Below are 16,340 nucleotides of genomic sequence, written 5' to 3'. Positions count from 1 at the left end.
GATAGCGTCTATTTTGATAAATTGACCCTTAACTAGCAGTATGTTCCCAGTCGTAGCGTCCCTGCCACGCACGCCAGGTTTTCTATATCAATGCTACGTCTGCTATGCGTACTAGCTTCTAAACAACTGCTTAGTTTTCTGCGAGCAAGGATTAAACAGATAAAGGTGCTGCTGCATAGCTTGCCAGCGACGGGCTCTTGAATATGTCTTAGCCATAAGAATAGTAAAATTGGTTGAAGTGATTTCCATGCCCTCAGACAATCACACACGTTATTAGTTTATGTGGGTGAGAGAAAGTTGGCCGCTTCTAGCTCTACACCATCACACACCTACTGGCATAGTCTATATTTTACTTGACCGAATTCCAGGTTTAATATATTATCATAATATAATAGAGACATGTCAACTACTATGAAAAGACTAGCTGCTAGTGTCTTTGCTTATGCTTGACTCGTCTGCTCCACGCCAAGCTTTTCATACTTTTTAATCATATTCTCTAAACGTTGATTCTCAGGAGTATCTGTCATCTTGACAATGTTTAACGGATATTGCGCCCTGGAATACAGTGCTCGAGCCTTCTTTTGGCCAGGATCGTCGCTGACCGCTGCGCAATATTGGCCTAGAATGTCAACATCTTCGGCGGCCATCTGGATTCGGAGGACGTGTAAGATGGTGACGCTTACGAAAAAGTTGTTGCCTTGTTCGTAGAGGCCTTTCGCGGTAAGTATCAGTGTGCTTCTGGTTTCCTCCTGCGAGGTTGCTGCCCCCGCGCCGGGATTAGAGTTCCCAGTATTTCCTCCCAGCGCCATGAATGAAAGGACGGTAAGGAAGTGCACAAGAATCATGTCGCTGCCCTCGTAACCATTTCGAAGGTAGTATAATCTCATAATCGTCTCAAAACAGATTCTGGAATATACCAACTGCGCTTCTACATCGCCATGCATTTCCGACGATAGGCGAGCCCCTGCCTCTGGAGCTGCTTCTAGAGCCACCTCTGAAGCCACCTCTGAAGCCACCTCTGGAGCCAGGAGTTGCAAAATGTTAATCATAATGTTATGATACCACAAGCTAAGACTAAGTCAGCATCTAGCAATTCAATAGAGATCAGTGAAGCACGTACTGCAGTCCCATATGGAGAGGAAACACGATCTGCGAAGGTAATAGCGAGGCCGGTAGTGCCGCGTATAGATTCTTCAGACGAGAAATCGTTTCCGAAAATAAGACGTGCTGCTGCGCTATACTACTTTTTTCTTCCTTTTCAAAAAGCTCAGATGCTACTGGACGTATGATTTGTAGGAGTCTAAACTTGAACCAAGTCCATTGAGGGTAATTCAAGCGGACCAACGTTTGATTCGAAGGATACTGAAACAAGAACTCGCCGTACCACTGCGGCTCCTCGTCAGGGTCGGGAAAAGTTGTCGCTGGCTGATCTGTGATTGGGCATGGTATCAGAAAATGATAGCACTGGAAACTGGCAACTGTGTTAGTTGTTGTCGTTCTTGCGGGTTCATAATACCGTGTACTTGCCCGAGGAAAAAGTACAAAGCCCAGGCGGTGAAACCCTGAACAATGCGCTGACTCTTGTCCAATGTGCCACGGTCTGCGTCAAACATGCCCATTTCTTGTGCAATGGCTGCCGCTTGCACACCATAAGTAAGTCCGATTCTATCCATTGAGTACATATTATAAATAGTGTTTATCACTATCCCTGCCTGAACTGTGGTAACGGAATTTGGCGATAATCGCTCTAGGTCCCAGAGCCCCCTTGCCTCAGCAAAGAACTTGTAAGAAAGCGCCCGGGGGTTCCAATACTCTGCACGGTCAGAAAGCTCCGGATCGCAGCTCTAGGGTTTCAAATATCATTAGACGGACTGGACTCGGTAAAGGTGAACAAGTTCTAAACGAATTGATGTTGAGAGGTTTAGGAGAGTGTGCTTACGCATGCAAGAGCCAGCACGGCATTGACCAGCAAAGAAGTACAAAAGCGGGTGCTGCCCAGAACCATGTCGTTGATGAAATAATCTTTATGAAAAGGTGGAAATAGCTGATATTCCGACAGTAGGTAAATGTGCAGCAGATGCCTCAAAATCGCATTGTCGGCGCATACGTTTGTCCAGCGAGCGACGTTGACCGTTCCTAGTCGAGTATCGGCAATAAGCGCTGCAGTATAGGGTTTTACGTATTGCGGTTGTAGCCTCTCGATCCTTGATATCATCGCTGAGCTCTGATTCGACGCCGATGTGAAGGCCGACTCGTAGAGCACTGAGCCGAGGTAGGGGTTGTCGGGCCTGAGAAGCGCCCTAGGCATATCGCGGCAGTAGGGGAAACTGAAGCGAAATGTTGTCTCGGGGGCAACATGAAGCTGGAGGAGTAAATCACCTCCTTCGAGCTGCGTGGCGACTGCTGTGGCGTCTTGCGTCTCACGAAGACGTCGGAGAATTGCTGCAACCTCGTCGTCTTTGCAGGTCTGCAAGGCAGTTACGACCCGTCGCAGGGCGTCATGCGAGCCGCGGAGCTTGCGTAGCTCCTCTTCTGTTTCACGGTTCTTTCGCCTCAGGGCTGCGTCGCTTGACTCGCCGGCCTCTGCGCGGTAGATGCATTTTCGATTCTTGCCGACGCAAGCGGAACAACTTGGTCGCGCACCATTGCACTGCGAGCCCGTCAGGAGATGGAGAATTCACCAAAAGATGCACCAGTTATTTTTTTTTTTTTGCCGCCAAGGCAATTACAGACCTTGGTTCTGACTTTTCTGCAACCCTCGCATGCCACCAGGACCAGAGGACGTCGGGGCGGAAGGTTTCTGATAGGGGGTCTTCGTGGCAACGGTTCGGTACGTGGTAGAATTGGCCGCAAGAAGGGTGGCTGCGGCGGATCAGAACTCATTGCTGTAAAAGATACCAAGAAATATTGGGTAAAGATTTTGCGCAAGTCTCGAAAAGTCAAGATAATCTCTTTATGTAAGGGGGAGGGTGGTATATCGTCATGGTGACCATTGGACAGAGTTGGCCAAATCGCGCTTTCAGCCAATCGTAGCAGCCGGAGCTCGTCGCTGCGGCCCCACGCCTTTGTTCGGCACAGCAGCACACGTTATCTCAGTAATACATGGCGTATCAAAGTGCGTCACGTAACTCGGTATATTATACTACTACAGATATTATAGTTTCCTGCTATATATAGATACATGTTCATAAAAGGATAGTATCTCTCTACTAATATAATATTTTATATCGATCAGATACAAATACTCTAGACTAATATCACGTTGTTCTAGTAAAAGTAGGCCTATACATAGACTAAAGCTTACTCTTATAAAGAAGTAAATATAACCTATCTAGTCATCAGAGTTATAAAATTACTCACTATTTCTATTATTTATTACTATAATATATACTTTAGTTATAAATCTAATTTTAAAGTAAGGTTCTATTATATATATTAAGTTACTGTTAATGATAAACTACAACTAAACATAAAACTTGTATTCGATACTACATAGATGCCCGTCGAAAAGTGTCCAGAAAACATCATGGTCCTATTTCAGTCTCATTCCGGCGACTACTAAGTGTAATAGGTAAGTCTTGTATGCTAGTCTGGTACCGAGAAGGGGGGTGACGTACCTACAAGGGCGAAGATGTATTTCATCTGACCAGGGTTAATTTTTACTACGGAGAGAGTTACCTAACAGGCATATAAAATAGACACACCACACCCAGTAGGAACCTAGCGGCTGCCAATGGTATCTTATAAGGTTTTCGACTAAGAGATGGGTACAGCGTTCAAGGAGCTTTAGGGGGTAATTTTCAACATTTTCCATGCAGTTTGGCTACAAAACGACTTAGACTTAGGTTGCAGCCATACAAAATTCGGTGGTGTGCTTATTGGAACCCTCCTGCACTATCCAGCCCAGTCCATTCGTGTGGCGGTCGATAACGAAAGAGGTTCGACGCCACAGTCAATCAATCTGTTCTGCCTTCGATGCAGCACGTGTCGTAAACATAGGTCTGCAGCTCTTGTCAGCCTTGGGCTTCGCTCGATTCAATGTGTTGTATTAATATGACAGTACCATGAAAGGAGGGCATGGAACCTCTGGATTCCAACAAGTGGGAAGACAACAGGCTCTGTCTGGCTGATCATCGCTACACTTTTGGGCAACTGCGACGGCAGTAAGAAGGACGATGATGCTATAGATCTTCATTTTGGGAGCTGTGACGCGAAAAGAAGTGTTGCTTCAAAAAGATAAAGGTGGTCTGTACGATCAGAATTATACAGATTGTACTATAAACCCTCTAGTTGGGGACCTTGCTTCGTTTATAGACAACCCGGCACGATAGAAAACAATGATACTTCTTTGTCTCGGTAATACAGCCATTCATAATTCAGATATCAAATACGATGATCAAGTAGCTGTCTCAGACTCAGCTGCGTTTTGCGAAAGAGCTTAAGTCAACGGACGACTGTCATGACGATCCGTAAACTTCCCATAAAACGGTATCAAAGAGAAATGTACATTATCTTGCCGAGACATGGAAAGTGGCTTCGCTTCGAATGGCTGAGCAGTACGAGTGGCTGGCTGAGCTCTCAGACTGATCTGCATGGATGAAACAAAATGTGTTGGGAAATGACAAGCTGGTGGCGTGGGGTATACTTGGTAATAATGTTCTGGCGCTTTTCTGCGACAAGTTTCCTTTCTACATTTGCAGCCACCCAGAGAAGTGCGATACCCCGAAATTTCGGGTGAATGCCCGAGTACACTTGCGGATCATCGCAGCCTAGCGCCACCAGCCCAACGAGTCTCTGGCGACACCGTGCCTGTTTGGGCGTTTTGGAAAGGCAGCAACGAGGGCAGTTATTGAATCTAGTACATATTACGGGTACACCGCCTCGCTGACTGGTCACGGTCTGCCCAGCTTCAACCGCCGAGGAGAACTCCACGCACACACAATGACAAAAGCATTCCTATCTTGAGCCTCCTAGAGCGTTCCAAAACACAATTGCCAGACAAGATCAGAGTGACTCCTTCCGAATTCGCTTATGGGATACAGTGATGTTAGCTTTTATGATTTTCACCAGTATATATGCAACTTGTCTTACTGTGTGCATGTACCAAGCCATGTCCTAGACTGTAGGTGCTGCTCGGAATATCGGTACCACTAGGATTGCGAGACACCGGCTTTGTGACCGCTGACATCGCCAGCATACTTTTGAGATGAGGCCGAGATCTACGCGACCGGTTTCACTCAGCAGCTCGAGTTTGGCATTATACTGTGATTGGTACTGCACACAGTTGGTCTCAATGTGTATCTGATTTTTGCTAGATAGTGAGCATTGTGGAAATCCACGACGATTCGACCGACGGCGCGCAAGGGCCTGTGCCACTGAAGGATGCCGAAATTCAGTGAGATACTTGAGCGAACTACGACAAGCAGAAGTTTTATAGGGCGGCTGTCAGGATGGTTGCGCCAGATGCATGACGCAAAACGTAAATCAAGCCGTCGGAGCATAAATATCAAGCATTTTTTTAATTAAACCATAAATGTCGGCCGAGCTTAAACTCCTTCGGAGAACTCCATACAACGACATTGATCACCCAAACCAGTTACTCGTATTGACGCGAATCAAGGGTTCTAGTTATCGAAGCGTTAGCATTAGATAATAGCACAAAGCTTCGGCAAACGGCCCAAGGCACTTACCCTGCGAACACATTCGTCCTAACGTGCCCTATTGTGTTAGCCCACTACTGCTAGTCAGACCCCCAAAATGCTCAAATATGACGTACCAAGCAGCGAATGGGAAGCCCGTTGCAACTGATGTAGCAACGTCGGAACTGTAATCACAGGTTAATTTATGCCATTGAATGGACATTTCTCGGGATTTTGCAACCCACAGATGCATAATCCTTTGAGCTTTGTTAGCAATGTATTCAGCTCAAGCAGTAATCGCCGTTTTTTTAAACAGTATTTTACCGTATAGGAATGGAAATATTATACTCCATCTCTCCTGCTTACTTACCGCAATAGCTACTCCGCTGAGGGCAGCGATAAGAATGCTCGTGAACTTCATGGTGAGAATAGACAGTTGCTACTAATTTTCGTCGGCGTGCGCAAGAAGGACTGGGATTGATACTGAGATTCAATAAGATACGAATTTGACTTGGGTATCGGGTTGCAAAGTTCTACCAGGTTCTTATTATATGCTGAAGGCCGTTGAGAACTTGGGCCAGATCATGTAGTTAATTGCTGATCAACATCAACTTATACAAAAGTGGCTGGCCTACGGTGAATCTTGTCTTACCCATGATCATCAGGCAGTGACCAAGCTAATTGTGCGCCCAAGTATACGTAACGTGGTTTCGTGAGTCGCGCAAGAAGCTACCGCCTTGAGCTGCTCAAACAATGTCTTGCTCTTTGGACAAGATGTCTTACACAACAAGCCTTTTTGTGCGCTGCTGGAAATACCATTAGTTCTTTCTTCATGCTGCTTGTGGACCGGAAAGCTATTGACGCATACTCTTCGGTACATTACATTTTAGTGCAACATGTTGCTATGTTATGTGAAGCTACGTGCCTAAATGTGACTAAATAGGCGCATGGGGATGCCCAACTATCAGTCATTGGCCCCTGGCTGGGGCAACAAATGCTGACACAATCGAATGTAGTTTTATAGTTCGTCATTTTCAATCGTGGGTAGCTGCAGCAGGAAGTGGGACGAAGTAAATGCGACAGCAAAGCCGGCGATCGGAGGCCATTAGGTGTCTCGGATGAAAGCCGACATGAGATATCACCGCCTTTTGGGGGACCTGCAGACATGCATGGCCATCAGCCAGCCATAGTGAACAAGGATCACTGCACATACTTTGAAGATGCATAGCTCGATGAAGCGGGGTGCAAATTCGAGGTTACCTCCAGGAGATCAGATGGAATCGCAGCCCCGCTACCGGGCGGTACTTGTTAAGTATAAAGGCAAAACGTCCCAAGAACACGAAGATATCAAAGAGAGCATAGACAGCCAACAAGTATGCAGTATATATATACAAGGCAGATTTAGGCAGCAACGAAGATTCTAGCCCAACTACTAAGCGACCTAAAAAGCGCCAGGTCTGACTAACGAAAAGGTCAGTAACTAAGGGTATTACGAAGGAATAGGTTGACTACCAAATTCTCAGGCGCCAGCGCTAGCCTCCCGCCATCAATTCTACTTGCGAAACCTGTTCCAGGTATAGTGCATGATGAATGTTTGTCCTTCGGTAAATTCTGTCATACAAGAGCTGTCGCAGGTTAAATCTTCGCTTTGAGCTTACCAAGTGTTGTTTGGACTTACTCGTAAGAATACCCCATGTAATTGTGGATTGGATCGTAGCCGTCTTTTGCTGGGCAGGTGTCTTGGAACTCATTATCACACCTATAAGTCGCGTAGGCTTGAGCGGGTGTGTCGCGTATGTGGTCACCGTCGCCGTCGCAGCCACCGTCAAAAGTGTGTAGTAGCCCCAGCCAGTGACCAACCTCGTGAACAGCTGTTTTGCCCTGATTGTAGCGCTTGCTGATGCTACCAGGAAGAGTAGTCGAGTCCACGAAGCAGCCATCAGAAGATAAAGGGGTCGTTTGCAGCATGAAGAGGTCGTCAATCGATATGCACCCGCCGATTCCTAGACTTTTGCTGGGAAATTTTGGAACGAACAAGTTGAGGGTTTTGGTATCCCCCCTGCGGTATTTTTGGATCATCGAGGCAAGTTCCCCGCCATCTTGTATGCTGGCATAGAAGGCGTCATTCCAGAATAGGACATCTTGCATCGTGAATGAAATATCAGAGTCGCGAAAAGCGGTATTCAGCACATCAAGCTGTTTCTCCGCAATTTTGCGAAGCTATAATACCATGAGCATCTCTCTTAAAATAGCATTGAACATAACATACCTGGTCCTCAGGAGACTTATCGTCTGGTCCTACAAAGTGCATGTAGAGGTCAATATTGATTGGTTGGCGTGGATAGTTCGGCGCTCTTGCCATTATGACGCTCTCATTGATAGCAAGACCCGAGCTCTCTGTAATGCAACGTAGCGTTCCGTCCTCATCTCGATCGCCTTGAGCCGCTGCGGCGAGACTTAGTGCTAGAGGTAGCAAAAGGATGGAGCGCATCTTGACAAATGGAGACAATTCAACACAGATGGCGGGGGAGTTAGGATGAAGACATTGAGAAAACAATTTATACTCGGGTATGAACTTTCATTATATATTCGGAGTTGAAGCCTCCATTGTATATAAATTTGTCCGTGTGTATGAGGAACTTCTATAGAGGCTTGTGCCTTGAGGTCTACACCACTCCACATTGTGCGACTCAGGATCATGTTTGAGGCGTCTATCTTGCGGATCATCCTCTGAGCCCACGTCAAGGTCCCTGAATTTTATAATTATTAGACGGTAATAGAACTCTAACTATTAGACATGACTCTGAGGCAGGCGGAGAGGATAACTTCGTGACTTGCTCGAGTAAGTCTTGGTAGGATTTCGCATTGCTAATCTATTTACTGCATTTTGGTTATTTTCGCAATGGAGACAGACAAGGTGCACAAGTCCTCTGGCCCCGCCCTGACTGCTTGGGACGCCAATGTATTGTAGGTATCAGATAAAACTCACTTGCTTAAAGAAACTTACAAGTTAGCAATCATCTTTTTGTTGCTTATTTGGGACCATTGGAAGCCGCCAGAGATGCATCTTCGTGACAGCGGTAAAGGTAAAGGTTACATGACAATCGGCTTGCCCACGGGAAACATTGCCCTGCTATCAAAGTGATGTCATTCTATGGGACTAATGACCGCTTCCTGAGTGAGTCATTCTTACTCTTCCCTTCGATACTGGAGATGGAATTTGCAGTCTACGTACGGGCATACGTATGCAGCTGACAAGGCTGGCTGTCGTGTACATATGTTCCCCGACGGCCCGACGGGCTATATTTTAATCCACTTCATCAGTCTCACAGCTAAAGAGTGGAATTTGCCCTGTTTAGATGGGTCGCCAAGATGCCAGAAACCCCTGGTAGACGCCGAAACTCACCGAGAGGCCGACAGGTAGAGTCTGGCGGAATGGCTGTCCCCACTGCATAGGAGAAAAATTTGGGACACCACGTAGGTGCGTGCTTTTATCCGTACGAGGTAGGTTACGGCCAGAAATGCTTTCCGCCGATTCCTTTATGGTACTCTTTGCGACAGACGGAAAAAGACATGTCATGCATACTTGGTGCTAGGAGGTGGCTTGGAGAATCGGTCACTGAAAGCGCTATTAAGCCTGAACAATATGTTATTCTTCTTGTTATTGTCTTATTTGACGCCTACTTATATGTACAGGCAAAAGGGTACTGGGGCTAGGCTCCGTTGCCTGGCAGCGGAAGTGTCCATGTGGGATTTCCGATGCTAGTTATGATTAAGATCCATTATAGTATCATCAGCTTGATTGCGTAGCACTTCTTGCAGAGAAAGGGGACCAAAGGAATTCGTCCCCATCAGGTGTCAACCTGACCAAGAATCATGACGAAAATTATAGAGTTTTATACAATCGCCGAAAGACGAGTCACCCGGTTAGCCCCCGTGTTCAAGTGACAGGTCATGTGTGTGCGTCTTTCCTTCCTACGGAGGGTCTCAATCATGAGAGCGAGGTACGGGGAGATACGACTTGACTCAGTTCTTCATGACCGTTCCAAGGGACGACAGCGTTTCCCTGGAGCCTCAGAGGCTCCAAAGGTGATACGACTCATGCTGTGGACTCACTTATCATAGGCTCCCTTAATGAGCTTGTTGCTATTGATTGCCGTTCGCACAGTGCGCATCGTGTCAAGCATTTTTCCTACACCCTTGACAAAGGCTCTCGAGGTCCGTTCCGTTCGGGATGACTTGAGATTTGGGTCGTCCAGAGCAGGCTCCGCACACGGCGTTACCGCAAGTATTAAAGTTGTGGCTTCTGCGGTTATTTTGCGAAGCGTTGACAGAATATCTGCAATGCCGACTTTGTTAACTGTTCGCGAGCGTATTGAGGCGTATACGAGTTTGAAGAATTCGGCCCTGCTCAATTTGCTGATGAGATGGACTCATAATGATCACAAACCCTGCCAGTGCATGGCGTTTCTGAGGATATTATGTCAGCAACATCTCGGCGGCGCACGTGACACATTGCGGGAAAGGGGGTGTTTGTTGACACGGTCTCATGCACACTCTTTGACACATTTTGTAGGTTAGCTAGACTTTTGACATTGCATCCAATAAGCGCGAATTCATTGGAGCTTGTCCAACGTATCTTGCTTACGAAACCCTGCCCTATATAACAAGAGGACGGAGCTGAAATTTCTTCGCACTGCCAACAGGCTTCTATGGCTAGTCAACCCCCCACGGGAAGTACGCACTTGATGAGCCATCCAGGCACAACACCTAATGTGAGCCTTGTTAAAAATAGCCCCTACTGCTGGTACCTGTCAACTTGCCTCCGCGATAGTAATTTTGCTCTGCAGCTAATTCGCATAGCAATGTAAAGTACCTTGGATTTTCATGATCCCTGTAATTACCGGCTTGCTCGTCCTCCGCTGTCACCGCTGTCAAAGAGATAGCCCATCAAGACCAGTCACATATTGCAAGCCAAAGGCCCCCCCGCGCTTGGCAAAGAAGTCCTTTCCCCCTCCACTTCCCCGGATACCCCAGCTTTTCCCAACCTACAGTTGCACTCCCGCGGGAGCCAAGGCCAACGGGTTAACCCAACCTGTAGCGGCCAAATCACCACAGAAGCAATATTTGACAATGTAGCTTGGACGCCACATTGATGGTGGTGCCCATACACCCCGCAGCACAGCTTCCATCGAAGGATGAAAGGATGGGCTCGGCCAACGTACACGGCAAGATGATGCCGACCTGTCATGGATGCTGCTGCAGCAAACGGTTGTGTATATAGCTCCGCGGGCCATCCGAATTTTGATCAAGTTCTTTTTTGCCATTGACTCTTGTCAGGGTGCAAACCAGGCAACGAGAGATTACACGACTCGAATAATTAATTTCTTCCCGCATTTATACGTCAAAATGAGAAGGGAAGAGCGTGAGCGTCACGATGCCCTGCGCAACTCCACGTCATCAGCCGTCGACGTTGACGCAGACACCAAAGAAAAGGTCCGCGCAGAGTGCATCGAAGACGTTGGCGGCGAGGGAGCCTTTATTCCACCCACTGAGTTCCAAGCTCGCTTCGAGACGCTGCGCCATCTTAGCAGCGACGAAATGGACAAGTTGAACTTGCGCGTGCGGAAAATAATTGACTGGCGAATGATGCCGTGTGTATCAGTCATGTTTCTGATGAAGTAAGTTGAGCCGCCACACTATCGAGCGCGGCGCGGCGCGGCACGAGTTGCTAATGTCGGACTGGTAGCTACCTTGACCGCATCAACGTGTCAAACGCAAGACTGGCAGGTCTGCAGAAAGACCTAAACATGAGCGATACAATGTGGAACACGGGAATCTCGACATTTTACGTCGGTTACCTGGTTGGCCAGCTGCCGGGAAACATGCTGCTGGCGAGGACGAACCCGCGATACTTTTTGCCGGCAGTCATGTTTATGTGGAGTTGTGGCACGATTTGTATGCCTGCCATGACGAAGTGAGTTTTTCTGTTCCATGGAGAGCTTGTCATGGGAGTTGACCTCTTGGCAGTGGCGCCGGGTTTGCTGTTTGCCGATTCTTCATCGGCCTGACTGAAGCACCATTCTTCCCTGCGCTCACACTAAGTATGCCCAATTCATCCTTGAGAGCGACGCCAGATTGCATCTAACAAGAAGATAGTAACATCTTCATGGTACACCAAAGAAGAAAGTCCTCTCCGCATGGCCATCTGGCACGCCGGCAACACAATCTCCAACATCATCTCTGGCTTTTTAGCAGCCGGCATCCTCGAACACATGGACAACACGGCCGGTCTGCGCTCATGGCAGTGGTTCTTTCTGATTGAAGGCATGGCATCCATTGTCGTAGCCTGCGCAGCCTTTATCTTGCTGCCAGAGTGGCCGTCCAACACGCGCTTCCTGACCGAGCAAGAGCGGGAGATGGCGCGGTACCGCATCCTAGTGTCCAACGGCGGGCACGAGGAGGAAGACGGCGGTTTATGGGATGGGTTGAAGCAGGCGGTGCGAGATCCATTTACGTGGTTATTTTGCTTGATGCATTTCGCGCTGGTCACTGCGCAAAGTTTCAAGGACTTTTTGCCATCTGTAAGCCTCACTTACAGCAACGCGAACACACACGAGCGCATTTCACTGACTTGTGCGACTGCAGATCATGAAGACATTCAACTTTAACAAGACAACCACCTACCTCGTCCAAGCGCCACCGTATGCCATTGCCTATGTCTCTGCCTGCCTGATTGCCTACTCCTGCGGGCGCTTCCAAGAGTCCACCTTGCACGTCGTCGTGCCCATTCTCTTTTCCGCCGTCGGCTGCGCGGCCCTCATCGGCACGCTCAACGTCGGCGCGCGGTACTTTGGCTTGGTGCTGCTCATCTCGGGCACGTACAGCGGGCTGAACCTGCAGCTGTCGTGGGAGACGACGGTGGTGCCGGCGCCGCGGGCCAAGAAGGCGGCGCTGATTGCCGTGGCCAACTGCGTCAGCCAGGTGAGCCACTGGTTCAGCCCGTACTTTTACCCGACGAGCCAGGAGCCGTACTACCGGATGGGCGGCGGGCTGCTGATTATGGGGTGCGCGCTGGTGGTGGTGTCGGCGCTGGGGGTTCGGTGGAGGGCGCAGAGCCTCAACAAGAGGCTGGACGAGGCCCAGGGGTGGACTGCGCATTCGGGGGTTGAGAGAGGATGGCGATACAAGGTATAATGATGGACACTGTCATGTTTCATGGGCTGTCGTGTAGAGGTTTCGGCCTGTATTATTAGTGCTCTTGTCGCCTACTGTGCTGTGTGCTGTTGAAAAGGTCACAGAAACTGAACCCAGTTTGGGCTGAAGCGCTTTTTGTCCATCTGGAATGCCAAAAGGCCTTCACAACTCTGTCAATTGATAATAAAGTTACTAGGTCTATATAGGATAATTAAACTTACCTTGAAATAAGTAGACAGATCCAGTGACGGGCGTTTACCTAGCCAACATCTACAAACACAGCTGCCCTACGCCATGCGCCTCACCGCAGCGTAGAGTAAGCGATACCAGAGTTTGCCGCAGCGCATTAGATCTGCACAGAATGCGTCACAGTTGGCTTTTGATCGAGCTTCTAGGGTTGATGCAGCACTCGCTTGGCAATTTGACGATCGAGGCGCGGCGCGAATGACGCCCAGATCGTGACGAGGAACTTGGAAGAGTAGCATTTTGGGATGCAGAAAGCCAAGACAATGGCAAATGGCCATGACAGAAGCACATGAGTGATTTTACTGGCACTGACATTAGTAGACATGTTGCCATTGACTGTGTGCGACTTGCTCCGCTTGGCTTCGATCATCTTCTTCATTGTCCTCGGTATCCATATTATTATCTACGACCGTCAAATTTAACCTTTTTTGCAGAGAAAGTAATAAAACGCATACACATATATCAGTTTTCCATTTTTTTGCTCTTCGCTATCCTGATCAATCTAGTACCTCGGCAGGCATTTTATCTCTTGGGACAGAGCAAGTGTCGGCACGCAAGGCCCATGGCACGAATTGCTTGGGTTGGAGCGTTCGCGCCAAACGATGCTACCAAGTAACCGATAGCTACGCAGAATCAAAAAGAAAAATTGGTGTGCAGACGCAGCGAATAAGGTTCCCTACGGTGCCAGTAATTTGCTTGCTGAGCCTGCGTGACGGCCAGCGCTCATCCTCAGCTCCTTCTAAATGTGCTAATACATCGGGTTTCTTTACACAGAAAGAAAGCATTGGCAGCCTTTGTTTTTTTATTTTGTTCTTACCGCAAGCTTTTGGTGTCTAGAGCTTCTGGGCAGGCTTTGATGCGTCATTTATTTCGTTGTGTCGGGCGTCGCGTCCAGTCGTTGCCGTTCTTCAGGGCAATACTACTCGAATTCTGCGTTCTCGCATCGGTCGGCCCCTCTCCCCAAGTACTGCGAATCAGCGCAAGTTTGCAAAGTTTTGCGCGCAAGCACGTAATGAGATTCTTGCACTAAAACAGTCAGTCCTTGCCGTCGAAATTTCCTGCGTTGGCTGGCACCCTGGCTTCGATCTGGAAAGCTTTTTCTCCCAACCAGTTAGTTTCTCATGGCTGCCCTTCGGGCTCGTATGGTGCCGCCTGGCTTCGTATAGCCACTCTCCACAAGGTTCAATATGAATCGATCCATAGTATCTTCTCAATAATGCGCTTGCGGGTGCCCATCGGAGCCTCCAGTGTCGAATCGCGGCCGCCACCACGCCACCGCGGCGGAGAAACCTCTGCGCAGGCAATTGCCGACGGGGTAAAGATCAAATGGCCGGGTAGGTGACACCCTTGGCTCGAAAATTCGCAAAGATTTCCAAAATGATGGAAAAATTGCCAGACAACCCACACAGGTGTTGGTAACTTCAGTATACCACGCCGGGCGAGGGATAATATATAAGAGAGCCGAGGACCTTGGGCTTTCACATGCTGTATATGATTGATATTATATCAACTGAGAATTAAAAAAGAAAAAAAAATACCTCGTCCCTGCACTTTTCTACCAAATTCCCACGATCCATAGACGATGGGTCCAAAGACCCACGACTCCAGCCTTGGTTTCAGCCAGCCATCCATAGCTGTAATCTAATCAGATCCATCAGTAACCTAACCTGAATAGCCGCTGCGCGAATACCGTCGCGACAGGTTTTGCCTCGTCACCCCCTCGTCACCCCGCTCCACACATCGGAGCTCCGATCGAGGCTCGAAAGCTCGAGCCACGAAATAGGGCATTTGAAGTGGCTTGGCTTGGCTTTGGCGTTTTGGGTAATCTACGTGCAAAGGCCGGCGGCCTACTAGCAACTCTGCGTTGCTTTATTTCTTGATTCCTTTGTGCATCAATCATGATTAAGTTTGCCGATGCACACGAAAGACAAAAAATAGTCTAAAATGTAGCTTGTCCACAGTGGGCCGGTCGACTTAACAAGAACAAGGGTATGTATATATGTCAGTTGGGGCTCAAAGCACAGGATGCGACGGTGCGCATATCCGATGTTGGCCGGGATTCCAGCTGTGGTCATACCTGTTCTCTGCAGGTACGGGGTGGACATTGGGCAAACTGTTGCAGAAAACGAAGAAATTCATGTCGATCGCCTAAAGCTAGCCTGCTGTAACTACAAGGTTGCATGCTGTGTCCGACGTGACGGCTTTTCCATCTGCCGTTATCCGTTTTGGACCGGAGCTGAGGAACAGTGACAATGCCGAATGGGACGATTCGACCGGCCATGGTGTTGCATGGTCTCTTTATTATTATTATTTTTTTTTTGTGATCCGATAACCACTTGTCCATAATAGGTCTTACATACTATTTACCCAGTAGTGCCCTCGCTAAAAAAATTAGTGTCGCGTGCACCTGGCAGATGTAACCCGCTCTGCCCGCCAATACCATCCTCGGCCCCGGGATTTGGCGTTTTGTGCTGACAAGAGCAAAACCATGTTTATCAAAGGGTGCTACAACTTTCTTACCCCATGATAAGGACTCGCTTTCTCTGCTATTGACGAAAATTATACTCGATTCTACCTGCCAGAAGCATATTTGCAAGAAGACGAACTTGTATCGAGAAAACATGCTGGAACAGCAACAAATTCAAGACCGGCTGGTTACACCGATGATGCTGGGACCCATCACCACACCACTCACCACCGTCTTGAACTGCCAGCACCCAATCATGCTCGCCGGAATGGCGCAAGTCTCTGGGGGACGCCTTGCAGCGGCCGTCGCCAACGCGGGCGGATTCAGCGTCGTGGGAGGCTACGAGTGCACGCCGGAGCAGCTCCGCCTCGCCATTCAAGACATGAAGCAGCGGTTCACACGGCCCGACCTGCCCTTTGGCGTCGCCGTCGCGATACCCAAATGCGGCGCCGGCGCGCGCAAGACCAACAAGGACGCCACCCGCGGCCGGCTCGACGAGCTGATTGACATAACCGTCCGCAGCGGCGCCCGACTCTTTGTGAGCACCGCCGGCGTGCCGCCCGCGTACGTTGTCGACCGCCTGCACGAGGCGGGGGTGCTCGTCATGAACCTGGTCGGGCATCCCAAGCACGCCGTCAAGGCGCTCGACGCCGGCGTCGACTTGGTGTGCGCGCAGGGCAAAGAGGGCCGCGGGCACACGGGCAACATCCCGACGTCGGTGCTGGTGCCGGCCGTCGTGGGCGTCGCGCGACGCTACCGGCCGCCGATGCTGGGCGGCGACTCGCCGGCGC

The 16,340-nt window shown here is 49.0% G+C and overlaps 5 protein-coding genes across 5 annotated transcripts in view; 2 read left to right on the top strand and 3 right to left on the bottom strand.

Annotated features, from left to right (window-relative positions):
* Positions 1-440: 440 nt before the first annotated feature.
* BBA_00071 (nitrate assimilation regulatory protein nirA) lies at positions 441-2,883 on the bottom strand (the record flags this gene model as incomplete). The annotated part of the gene is made up of 5 exons (XM_008595168.1): positions 441-1,068; positions 1,121-1,471; positions 1,543-1,844; positions 1,940-2,650; positions 2,734-2,883. The coding sequence occupies 5 exons, from the start codon at positions 2,881-2,883 to the stop codon at positions 441-443; spliced, it is 2,142 nt and encodes a 713-aa protein (XP_008593390.1).
* A 2,713-nt stretch (positions 2,884-5,596) lies between these two features.
* BBA_00070 (uncharacterized protein) lies at positions 5,597-6,060 on the bottom strand (the record flags this gene model as incomplete). The annotated part of the gene is made up of 4 exons (XM_008595167.1): positions 5,597-5,624; positions 5,691-5,718; positions 5,777-5,824; positions 6,006-6,060. The coding sequence occupies 4 exons, from the start codon at positions 6,058-6,060 to the stop codon at positions 5,597-5,599; spliced, it is 159 nt and encodes a 52-aa protein (XP_008593389.1).
* A 1,131-nt stretch (positions 6,061-7,191) lies between these two features.
* Positions 7,192-8,130, bottom strand: BBA_00069 (metalloprotease MEP1; the record flags this gene model as incomplete). Its single annotated transcript, XM_008595166.1, has 3 exons — positions 7,192-7,264; positions 7,318-7,859; positions 7,909-8,130. 3 exons carry the CDS (start codon positions 8,128-8,130, stop codon positions 7,192-7,194), a joined length of 837 nt encoding a protein of 278 aa, XP_008593388.1.
* A 2,918-nt stretch (positions 8,131-11,048) lies between these two features.
* BBA_00068 (vitamin H transporter) lies at positions 11,049-12,836 on the top strand (the record flags this gene model as incomplete). Its single annotated transcript, XM_008595165.1, has 5 exons — positions 11,049-11,320; positions 11,389-11,616; positions 11,670-11,743; positions 11,799-12,223; positions 12,288-12,836. 5 exons carry the CDS (start codon positions 11,049-11,051, stop codon positions 12,834-12,836), a joined length of 1,548 nt encoding a protein of 515 aa, XP_008593387.1.
* A 2,867-nt stretch (positions 12,837-15,703) lies between these two features.
* BBA_00067 (2-nitropropane dioxygenase) overlaps positions 15,704-16,340 on the top strand; it is a gene marked incomplete at both ends in the record, with an annotated part of 1,102 nt that continues 465 nt past the window's right edge. The window contains one exon of the mRNA XM_008595164.1: positions 15,704-16,285. Within this exon, the coding sequence (XP_008593386.1) occupies positions 15,704-16,285 (582 nt within the window). The remainder of the gene's footprint in view (positions 16,286-16,340) is intronic.

Source organism: Beauveria bassiana (genome assembly GCF_000280675.1).
Source record: "Beauveria bassiana ARSEF 2860 unplaced genomic scaffold BBA_S00001, whole genome shotgun sequence".
NCBI lineage: Eukaryota > Fungi > Ascomycota > Sordariomycetes > Hypocreales > Cordycipitaceae > Beauveria > Beauveria bassiana.
This window is presented reverse-complemented; position numbering and strand designations above follow the sequence as displayed.